The sequence below is a fragment of the Scatophagus argus genome, chromosome 19 (assembly GCF_020382885.2).
Source record: "Scatophagus argus isolate fScaArg1 chromosome 19, fScaArg1.pri, whole genome shotgun sequence".
Taxonomy (NCBI): domain Eukaryota; kingdom Metazoa; phylum Chordata; class Actinopteri; family Scatophagidae; genus Scatophagus; species Scatophagus argus.
In genome coordinates this window covers 11,703,376-11,715,071 of record NC_058511.1, presented here as the reverse complement: position 1 = coordinate 11,715,071, position 11,696 = coordinate 11,703,376, and the positions used below count along the sequence as shown (strand labels likewise).

At 41.8% G+C, this 11,696-nt stretch overlaps 1 protein-coding gene across 2 annotated transcripts; it reads right to left on the bottom strand.

Moving 5' to 3' along the window:
* Positions 1-478: 478 nt before the first annotated feature.
* On the bottom strand, positions 479-10,884 carry gpatch2 (G patch domain containing 2). 2 transcript variants are annotated; one of them, XM_046373623.1, is made up of 10 exons: positions 10,683-10,884; positions 9,603-9,846; positions 8,701-9,251; positions 8,130-8,194; positions 7,150-7,347; positions 5,529-5,649; positions 4,813-4,852; positions 4,591-4,655; positions 4,296-4,384; positions 479-2,776 (listed from the first exon to the last, which is right to left on the bottom strand). In XM_046373623.1, the coding sequence occupies exons 1-10, from the start codon at positions 10,730-10,732 to the stop codon at positions 2,607-2,609; spliced, it is 1,593 nt and encodes a 530-aa protein (XP_046229579.1). In that variant the 5' UTR covers positions 10,733-10,884; the 3' UTR covers positions 479-2,606. The 2 variants fall into 2 exon arrangements, with proteins under 2 accessions (XP_046229579.1, XP_046229580.1); XM_046373624.1 differs by having other exon boundaries at positions 8,704-9,251; positions 10,683-10,883.
* Between the last annotated feature and the right edge of the window lie 812 nt (positions 10,885-11,696).

Sequence of the window (11,696 nt, the reverse complement as noted above, 5' to 3'; positions counted from 1 at the left end):
TGTAAAGATGGTAGAGAGAGGAGGACGAGAAATGAAGGAGGGAAGGAGGGAGACAGAGAGAGAGAGCGAGAGAGAGCATCATATTTCAGTGATGTTGAGTCAGCATGTGAATGTGAGGCATGCGTTGATTGAGTTGGAAATAAAGGGTATGTTTTTATGGGAAGTTATGGACTGAAGCTTTCATCAAAAAGAGGCTGCGAATGTGTGTGTGTGTGTGTGTGTGTGTGCTGTCTAAGAAACATCAAGACCAAAAAGTTCTGCCGGTTTGAGTTCTATCAGCAGATGTCATGACTGGGGTGACAGGCTCAAATGTTGATGTAGAGCCAGGAATTAGCGTCTTTTACTCAAAATGTTTTCAACAGGTTTGATTTCACTGTCAGATTTCAATTTGATAAATGACCACAGGCTGGAGAAAAACAAAATTCAAACAGTAAAAAAGACATCCATTAGCAGCTAATTAGCAGACCACAACATGGCGTAGGTCAACAGTCTCAGTTTAATTTTTATTTTTGTCACTGACAGCTGGTCTCACACTCCTCTGAACAGGCCATGTGAGATAAAAGACCCTCCATTTGGTGCTCAACGGTCACAATAACAAAATAGAGGAAACAAATATTGTTACAGCACAACTTGCTGCACATTTTATTTAACTGATAATTTCTTTTATTCCTAGAACTGAATCTTTCTACCTGCAATTAAAATGATTTTACATCTGTATTCGGGACAATCTGTGGTTGCAGGTTAGCTATATTAGCTTCAGCAAATACATGAAACAATAACACAAGTAAGTGACAACAGGTATAAAACTAAAGTTAAAAAATGAAATTAAACTTGGTAGCTATGTTATCAAAGGCCCTGCACAGTCACACAGGTGTTTTCACTTGAGGCCTGAATAGAGTCAGCCCTCAGTCCTGATAGCAGCTCTCACCAGGCTAAGAAAAAACACCTGACAACCTTTTCATGTTCATGACAACAATATTCCTTCATTTTTTTTATTTTCAAATTCTGAAAGCAATGAAATGAGCTAAAGAGGTACGCACAATATGGGTTTTTCCAGTGAATACCAATGATTACCTGCTGCTCATGACCAGTACAGACCGGATTACTGATAATTTCATGTTTTTGTGTTTTAAAAAGAAGTCCTGTAGTTTATGCACACCTGAGGGTAAGAAAGGCCAAGATGTAGTGAACAAAGATGGACCATTTAATGTCCCATAGCTGTACTAAGATTTACTGTGTTAAAACCTTTTCCCCCTTCTCTGAAACCATGCGAAACATGTATTGCAAAGTACAATCATGTTGTTGTCTTCTGAAACTGTTAAAAAAAAAAATACACCAGGGATGACATATTTGGCTCTATCATCTGTGTGGCTCTGAGGAGACAAAGAGCGTGTTCTGTATATGAGCAGCAATTTCTTTATTGGATGACAGCTGATTTTCTCATTTTTTCATTATCTAGCCGATAATTTAACAGTTAACCGTTATATTAATTTAACAAGTTAACCGCTTGCATCCCTCAAGCTGAATTTATCAGTCTTCTGCATTTTACCAGAATATCTGTATGGAAATACCGAAATGGTTGTGGGAATCACATAACCATTTTTGTCATACATGGTCACTGCTCATGGCTCATGGATAAATACTGCGGGGTCTGCAGTACAAACATTTTCCAGGAATAAACACCTCAACACACTGGGTAAAGTAAGACAGTCAAGGTAGTCGCTGACCAGACTCTACCTCATGTGTCCAAATCTGTGTTTTCTGTGTAAGCCTGAGCTGCATGCACACATGGCGGTGCTAAATTAAGGGGAAAACTTGTGATTTTGATTTGTATCTTTTATGGGTTTTGAATGGATAATAATATTCCCATGACATGTCTTCTTCAATTAAAAGAATAAAATGGATGGGGAAATCATCCAGATATTCCAACACACACAACCATACAGTGTACCCTAACTTCATCACATTAAAAAAGCAACCGAAAATGAATCTTGACGTACGACCTAACAGTATAGTCTTTCATTCAAAAACTCTTGTGCAATATTGGACATTTGTCATTAATTCACTAACCAACACCGCTGACTAAAAAAAAAAAACAAAACAAAAAAAAAACAAAGCAAAACAAAGCCATCATTTGCCCGCTCTGTATATGGTCAAAAATTCCCACAGGTTCCTGGCATCTGAGGTAACAGGACTGAGGCAGCATGCCAGCTTGACACACTTGCAATGAGGCAATGTCATTGATTTTCTCCAACATGGAGTTTCTTGTGAGGACAAGTTTGCTAAACACCTTTTCTCCAACTCAGTTTCAGTCGTTCACTTTCACTGCTCATTGTTTCTCTTTGCGGACCAGTCTGTGTGGACATCCCAGGCTGCTTGAAGTTTCCCCAATATGGGAAAATATCTCTTTCATCACAGACTCTTCTTAATAAGACAAAGCCTCATTCCTTCCCTTCTTACAACTCACATTCTTGGATTACTCTGGATTTTTTTTTTTTTTTTTTTTAAATTGTTCATCGCACTGAGCATTATCTCCCTCACTACTAGTAGTTCTTGGGGTATCTAGTCCCAGCCTGCTCTGGGATCAGGATCCAGAAACCAGGAGTTCAGTTGAAACCAAGACCTGCACCTTTGGGTCTCTGCGTGGCCCGGATGGGCTCAGTAATGCCCCTGCCCTCGGGACCCAGGCCCATCCCCGGGCTCCAGCCCATGCTCTGTAACATGCGGCTCCCCATGTTGGTGTCAGGGATGGGAGGTGCATTCTCCCCAACCAATCCTGAAAAAGGAGAGGTCACGGGTTAGACTCTCAACAGCTGGTGTATACAAATACAGCAAGAACATCAAAACGTCAAATATCTTTACACAGTCAATGTTGGTTTGTGTCAGAGAAGTCAGATCTACAATATAATAACACACTTAAAACTGTGCGAGGTACGAGGTGAGACTTGAGAGTAATGAGTCTAGAAGAAGCAGTTTTTGTAATCTAGCCATTTCAAAGTTAAATTTCTTATTTTCATTTCACTCATTTGTGAATTTGTTTACTATCTGGAGCTGCCTCTGTGCACTGAGGACTCTCCTCCAGTGACATCATCACTCCGTTAAAATTGTTAAGCTACATCTAAGTAATGTAATCATGTAATCAACTTAGCCACATTTCCAGCCACGTCTGTCTCAACCAGCGGTCATTTTGTCCTCGCTCTTCCTGGAAGTTCACGGTCCAGTCACAGTGACCGGCCTGTTACCCTTTTTAATCCCATCTTTATTATGTATGAAGCACAGGTCAAAGCTGCCCGCTTTGACACACATGAATGTTGAGTCCTAGATGAGTTATAGCCAAATTGTCAGGATGTGAATTTGGCAGGCCCTCGTCGCCACCCTGCCACCCTGAGTTCAGCATCTACTGTTCCTGCACACTGCAACTGTGTCTGGAGCAAGTGCCAAACGCAGCTGATATCTGCAACACATCAACGATGGTGAAACCTTGGACAATGAAAACCTATAAAACTAAAAAAATGTATTTTTTTTTATTTATATATGCCTGCTACTTGAGTAGCTGAGAGTTATAGCTATTTTCTTCCTTTGATTTATTTTCGTAGATTTTAATATTGTTTTGGATCAGGGGATAAAAAGGGAGAACAACTTTGTGTAAGAGTGTGCACACACAACAAACAGCAATTTTGGGGGTTGGACTGTGCAAACAATTCTGGCACCAGGGTTGAAATGAGGATTGAAAATGGGACATGGCTTAAGACTAAATATACTATAATAGGAGTTTGACCTAACAGCATTAGGCTTCACTACCTCCCTCTCCCTCCTCAAAAAGCATCAACTTTCCCAGAGGGTAAAGAGAGGAGTGGTGGTGGTGGTGGTGGTGGTGAGGGGGGGTACACAAGTGTTGCTGGCTAAAAGCTAATCCAGTATCTCTGCTCTGACAGCATGACTAGCCAGCTGACTCTTGTCCAACAAAGCTTAGGAGGAAAGGGGGTTAAGAGCTAAAGCAGGGTTTAATGGTGAGAGAGGAGAGCCATATGAAGGATGAGGGACTCCCTTCCTTCAATTAATTCTTTTAAAAATGTGTAGTGAAACCCTCACTTTTCCTCCCAGTCCCTTGTGTTTACATCAGTGCATGTGCCAGACAGAAGGAGATGAGGAAACCAGGCTGGTGAACATACTGAGCTCAATCAAGAGGGGGAGGTAAACAAGTGAGAAACTGGGAGACAAAAATACAGTAAAAGGGCCAGCTGGTAAAAAGTGCCAGATGGTGTGTGAGATGTATCTAGGTGTGCATCCAGTACCTGAGGGGGCAGTGGATCCAAGGGGGGCTGCTTTTCGCCTCCGCTTGACATCCCCTGTACATAGAGAGCCGAGGTGCCCGCTGGTCTGTCTGCAAAACCAGCCAAGCGAGACAAAAATATGGCAGCTTTAGTTTTACTTCAAATGAAACTACAGAAAATGTGTTCTTATTCATTTGAAAAATACCATTAAACATTGTGAAACCAGTGCAGCAGAGACAAAGGAGGGTATTAAAAGAAATGAAGCCGAGCTCCGATCATAAATCGCCGGCGTTTTAAGTAAAACTGTTGTTCTCACCTGCTGGCTGTTTTTACTGAACAGCTCCTCCAATGCCCTCTGTCTGACCGTGGGTCCCAATGCAACTGAAGTGGCAGAGTGGGACAGACGAAGCCGTTAGCAAGTTATCCATGGAATAACACAAGACTAGTGTTTTTAACAGCGACTGCATTTGGTCCCAAAATCTAAACTGCATTTCAAATCATTTTCAAGGGTAAAACAAAGTAAAGAAACGTGGCTCACCTGTCCGTGTTCTCTTCTTGATCCCGAGCTGAACCAGGGCCTGTAGGAGATATGACATTGTCATTCAGGCCCTCAAATTCCCATCAAGGCCGCTTTCCAGAGACAGAGAGCAAACTGCTGTTCATCATCATTTCTTTCTGAAAGTGAATTGTTGGCCCTTGTCCACCACAGAAACGTTTACAGAAACCCAAAAACCTTAATAGACTTAAACTTTGGAAAATTACTTGCATTTGTGCTGCAGGAACTTAAATTAAATAATTTTAATACTTTTAATTGATTAGTCTGCAGAAACTGTGGCAAATGTGCAATCCAAACATCCCTACAAGACTCCCCGTCTGCGTCTCTATTGTCAAATAATATGGGTGTATTGTATATAATTAATGCTGCGGTGTGTGTTCCAGTTCCATACTAATTTAAGGCAATTTTATTGTATGTTTTTGTTCCATCCAACCCTGCAGTCTGCAAACCAAATTACTGTATCAGACAATTAAATCTGAGTTCATTTTAGATGGAAACTGTGGCACGTGGTTGGCTACTCCACAGTTTCAACTACTTCATTTGTATGGCACTTGTCATAGTAGTTAGTAAGATGCATCTAAAAGTGCACTCAAAACGCAGATTTATAAGAAAATATATGATGGAGATGAACAGACAAAATTTAATTTAAAGAAATTAACAACTTTTTTTTTAAAAAAAAAAAAAGGAAGGGAACTCACTCATGGGAGTCCTGGCTTTGTCTTCCCAGTCTATCACTGAAGCCTTGGCCAGAGCTGCCCTGCAGCCCCACCTCAGAAGATGGCTGGTTTCCATGGAGACGACTCAGTCTGGCCTGGAACCCTGACAAACACAAAGTGGGTTTGTCAGCAATACAACTCAGGACATGATTATTGAGATTATAAGATTAGTTTGATAATTTTAGCATTTAAGTGAAGAAGGTCACAGTGTGTCCCACCAAACTTAATGGGACAGAACACAGGGAGGGGACCTTTAAAGGAACAGTTCACCCCAGTATCAAAAATACGATTTTTCCTCTTCCCTCCAGTGCTATTTATCCACCTAGTCTGTATTGGTGTGGGTTGACATAGAGATGTCTGCCTTCACCTGAACATAATGGAACTATAGAGCACTTTGCTTGTGGTGCTCAAAGCAACAAAATTTAAAAAAATAAAGAAAAGAAACTCAATAGCAATTTCTCTTTTCAGACATTATGGGCCACTTATTCAAAAAGAACTATTTTCTCCCTACCGAACTACACCATATCACCGCACAGAAGGAAAACGCGCATCTACTGATGAACGAGAGGCTTGTGCTCGCGGTGAAGCAGGATGTCAACATTAATGGCATCCTCCTCGTTTGAGCTGTAATGCAGGCCATCCTAGGTAGCTTAGCTAAGTAGTCTCGTCCATGAGCCAATGCACAGTGATAAGGAAAGAAAATAGTTCCTACATGAAACTTTTCACAACAAGCTGTGTGGCGTAACCATGTGATTTCTGGAAAGGGATATTGCTGAGGAGGTTTTCATGCTCTGAACATCACTAGGGAAGTTCCATTTAGAGCCATTATACCTGAGACAAGGCAGATATGACTGATATCTCCAAAACTATTTAACTCTCAGCCTAACAACGGATAAATGGCACTACAGGTAGGAGGTAAAATATGTGTTTACACATACAAGGAATCTGACTTCAGTTACACTTGTTCTCAGTACCTACATAGAAGGACATAAAGACTATAATGGAAGTAAAGATAATTTTTATATATTATGGTATTAAAAAAAAACGAATCCCTTGTGAATGAGATCCGGGAAGAATCACACAGAAAACAACTAACACACAAAAAAAAGAAAAAGTACAACATCGAAGCACCAAGGCAGCCGTACATAGCTCCATATTATGCCTACAGGCAGACAGGATGAAGACCAGTGAAGATGAAAATGAAATTCAATCTGGTATTTATTATTTTGAGGTACAGCTTGCTACAGTCAAAAGCAGGTGACTTTATGCCATAAATTTACAATGCAGCACATTGAAGCCAAACTGCTCAACGGTGCTGTGGTTTCTGTCTGTGTGACACGTTTGCCTCCTACTGGTCACGAATGAGACTACAAAAACATTGTCCTATGTATGTTATGTATCTATGTAAATTTATAATCTCTATACAATGCAATCTATGGTCTTATATCACCACTGCAGACCAAACACCCTCAACCTAAAAAAAACAACATGTCAATATTGTGGCTAACAGGTGCATTACCTACATTTAACATTTAATGCCAGTGCAACTGATTTTTCTGATAACGATTATGCTGTTATACGGTCTGTCAGGTTTCTAGCTTACCTCTCTGAGCTCCAGGGCTCATGAGTGGGAAGGATCCAGTGAGGATGCTGTTGAAGACAGGGTCGGCTAGATCCAGCTCCTCTGAACCTGTCTCTCTCTCCCACCAGGGAACCACCCCTGCTATTCCACACGCGCCTCCGGGCCCTGAACCGGAGCCCGGCTCGCCGTCATAGAACCAGTCGCTCTGCTCATCATCTCCTGGAAGATAAAGGACAGAGTCAGGAAGCGTGGCCCCAGGCTCATGAGCTGTACATGTATTCAATATGTAATTCCATATTTTTCGGGGACTGAAAAGGGAAGCTCTACTATGGCTACACCTGCATGCAATACGGGATAAAAATGCAGAAAATTCAGAAAACAGGTTTGCATTCTCATCCCAAAGAAAGTCATCTGCAGTGTGCACGTGATAATAAAAACACAGCCTACGCAAAGGCTGAACTATTACTATCAGGCCTACACAGAGACATACAAAAATAATACACTGTGCTTCTGCCGTCTAACAATGCAGGACAACGTCATCTTTCTTGGTCCCTATTTCTATGAACATTAATATCTCTCATTGTCATGTTTAGCATGTCTTGTATTGAGACTCTTGTGTTGCATGTTTTAACCTGTATTAGACTATGTAGTATAAGGGCATAAAGAATGATGTTCTTTTTGACATCTACATTCTCCATTATCTATATTATTGTTACGCATGCTTATGAGTGATCTTAAGAACATTATCACTTCTGTTTTTGGTTGACTGTGTAACAACTATCCAAGGACTACAGATGAAAAATAATCTCTGGGCTAACTATAGCACATTTAGAACAATGTTTATCAATGTGCAGTGTCCATGTTACACACGCCAACGAATAAACAAAAATAATCTTTGGAATTAGATCTCAAATGCCCTCATAAACCAACATATTGTGTACTGACTGTGAACACTTATATAAAGTTTGACCAATAATGTGAATACATGTTCGAGCATGTACCTTGCCTCCCTTCATCGTTGGTGTATAGGCCTCCATCACTGCTGTTACTAACACTGCTGGTCTCACTGAAAAAGAAAGATGATAGAAATTTTTTTCTTACAAGAAAATGGTCAATATGAAATCAATTACCATCTACTAGAAGAAAAACTAGCTACCTCGCATACACTGTTAAATACTTATTTTTAATATCTTCTAAATAAATAGAAAATATGATTTTCTACAAACTTTTTTTTCCACTTTACCAACAGAGGATAAAGTTTTGAAATGTTTTCTAAGCAAAAGCAGCCATACAAGGACATCCATCCCGAACTCTCATTAAAAATAGGTAATCAAACATATAAAAATATACCATTTCACCATTTTGATATTCAATGGTTCAGACTCTAAGAAGTGCTGACATTTAAAACCCTGTCCTGCACAGAACACAGTTCTTACCTGTGGGCTGACTGTGTCTCACACACAGAGACACACACACACACTCACAACAGCATACAGTAGAAGAGACAGCGTAAAAAGTGCCGCAGCTTCTGGAAACACAGGGCACGAAGAAAAAAAAAGTCAAAACACTAACCACCTGTCACTCATGTCCTCATCTGAACCCTTCTGCTCCTCCAACTCCATCTTGTCCTTGGATCCTTCCATCGGAGAAGAGATGGGATCCTCACTCTCCACCACCACCCCTTCATCTGCAGCCTCCATTCCCAGCCTATGGGTGGCCAGTTTCCTCTTCTTCACCCTGTTCTTCCCTCCCCCTGGTCCTACAAGTCCAACTCCACAGAGCTCCACCGCTCCCCTGCCCTCATTTGCACCAAGTCTATGAGGCCTGCTGCCAACACGAGCTTTGGGGACAGGTGGGGGGCCTAGCATGGTGGAGGAAGGGGGTTCTGGTTCCACAGGTGGGTCCACAGCCATACGTTTGACCTTACGTCGCCGTCTAAGGCTGCGAGTTCCCTCCGCGGACCCCAGGACACCCAAGTCATCTGGCCACAGCGGCCGCTTGCTTCGTCCTGTGTCAGCTGTTAGGAGGGTGCGCCGTTTGGGGCCAAGTTGTTCATCTGAGTCGCTGTTGTCACGGGCATGACTGTTGGCTGCAGAGACACCCCCTGTACTGGCACGGTAGTCCTGCAACAAATGTCAACGTGGTAAATACACTGTGACACTGATTCTGATGCTGGCTTTAGACCCCTGAACAAACTTGAAGATGTTAACTAAGCCAAAGCAATATTTGAGTGAGGTAAAATTAATTTAACTCTGAGAAACTTGGAAAAAGATGGTATCAAGGAGACTAACTAGATTATCTGTTATAGGCCAAGACCAGGCCAATTCAACCACAAACAATCCCTCGTTAGTGGACAATTCTGACTTTGTGCAGAAACCAATATATCACAGTTACCAAAGGATTAGGCCAGATTAGGGTTTCAAGGTCTGTGTAACCACTGAATCACTGTCCTCCATCCGCACACCCCGCCTCACCTTGTGCTCTTCCACACTAGACTCTGAACCCTCACTGAGGTGGCCTGTCTCCCAAGGGGGGTGCGGGTTGTCTGAACGTCGTTTTCTACCCCTGCGCTTCCGAGCCTGCCTCTTCAGCAGGCAGCCCACGGCCAGTGCATGGTCTCCACCGTCACCAAAGCCACCACGCGCAGCTTGCTCGGAGCTCTCCTCCAGTGCTGACACCAGGTCATGGACCAGCTCGTCCATCGTCCGGCGAAAGTGCCTGAGAGGACAGAAAAGAAGGGACATCATGCTACTCATTATACACTTAAAAGCGTATTACAATGCAACTTGTGTTTTATTGGAGCTATCAAGTGTGTGCAAAACAACTACTCAGTGGCACAGTAAGCTGTAAAGTGTGTAAGAAGTGTGTTTGTTGGTATGATTTGTAAATTATTATTGGTGGAAGAAGTGACAGGCAATGTGGGATCATCCTTGTCATAATAAACCGAAATCCAAGCGCTTTAGCGTGAATTAGCCATCGTAACTTTAGCTGTTGAGATCGCTAAAACGTCAACCGGATACGAAACTCGCATTAGACAAATAATTATTCCCATTTGACGCATTTTCTCTTTCCGTTGAGTAAATTTAGATGCAAAATCCCCTGAGCTCCTGAGTTCTTTGCATAACTTAATACTTACTTCAATTAATCTTCATAAATATGATTTAAGAGCCTGCGATGTCGTTTGGAAACTCCTCTGAAAATGACAGTGACATTACTGTGCTTTAGTTAGCAAGCTGTTCTGGTTGTTGTTAGCTTCATGAGCTATCGTAACCCTTTCTTGTTAGCAAGCTAGGTCAACTACAACGAGCAACCAACTGTCACTAAAGATATTTAACTTCGGTTAAAAATCGAGATTCGTAGACTTAACCTTTGTTAATTTTAACGACTGTCGCCAGAAGATACACAAGAAAGAAGCCCTCCGAAGTTTAGATTAGCTTTGTTGCTAACCGGTTAGCATAGCTAGCTCTAACGCTAGCTGTGTAGCCGGCTGATTCAAGAAAGTGGAGTGGACGTGAACAATATGTTACGTCTCACTGATTTCAAAGACCACCTACCAGCCGGTTCCCGCTTTGCCGATGGTTTTTAGATTAGCTGCACGGAACATTAAAGCCGCCAAATGCCAGATACCTTTAGCCAGAAACAACGGACAAACATTTACACACCACAGACACCATCCTGACACAAAAGCTAACGATCAGCTAGCTGGATCAATATGCGACAACAGGAGGACACCGTGAAAGCAGCTAGAGGTATTACGCTGCCTTCAAGTCCTGCAGAAAATTAAAAAACTAATAATGTCACACGATAGAACAGCACCGTAGCCATACAATTGATAATTAAATTGTTCAACTTTCAGTCGGAGGTGGTCGTTGTTATCATTATTCTCCACAAGTAAAACAGTGACAACGGTTTTACTTTTCTTAATCCACGACACTATCGTTCTTCAGCCTGTAATTCATCACTGTGTGGGGACAATTTTGGGGCAAGAGTGCTTTGTTTTTCACAGGATTTGTAAGTCAGATACTCAAGTTTTGTTCTCGATATATCTGGTTACCATTTACAACAAAAGACACATAAAGTATAACAAATCTATATAAACTTAGAATGTAGTCCAAGTCCGAGCTTTAATGCAGCTAGTGAACGCAACTCCAGTCCGTTGATTACAAGTGTGCATGTATTAAGCGTTTTTGACCACTGGGGGGCAATGTAGACTTTTATTGAAAAGGCGTCGCATTAGAGGTGAATGTCATGGCCTCAAGCAGTTAAAAGGTCCGTCAAATATATATCAAATGTTACCAGTTCAAAAACATCAGTGACACCAGGGTCATATTAGTTACAGTGGTCACTGGAAGAGTCACAGGGTACCAGGGAGACTTGGAGTTCACCCCATGTGACAGGTGCACTGCTCTGGTCTGAATATCAGTGACGGGTGACACTACCATGGTCAAAATGGGGTCAATAGCAACAACAGGTGTCAGTCTCTATGTTAAGTAATGTGAAATTTACACATTGCACTGTCAGGAATGCATTTTTTATTAAGGTCAGCTCTGAGCCAAGGTAGGCTAATT

Bases quoted from the DNA above. Each gene is read 5' to 3' on its own strand.
- gpatch2 (XM_046373623.1), bottom strand. From the start codon at position 10,732: ATGTTCCGTGCAGCTAATCTAAAAACCATCGGCAAAGCGGGAACCGGC. The intron at 4,385-4,590 runs GTGAGAACAACA...CTGGTTTTGCAG, and splicing joins TCAGTAAAAACAGCCAGCAG to ACAGACCAGCGGGCACCTCG. The intron at 2,777-4,295 runs GTACTGGATGCA...CTCCTTTTTCAG, and splicing joins TGGATCCACTGCCCCCTCAG to GATTGGTTGGGGAGAATGCA.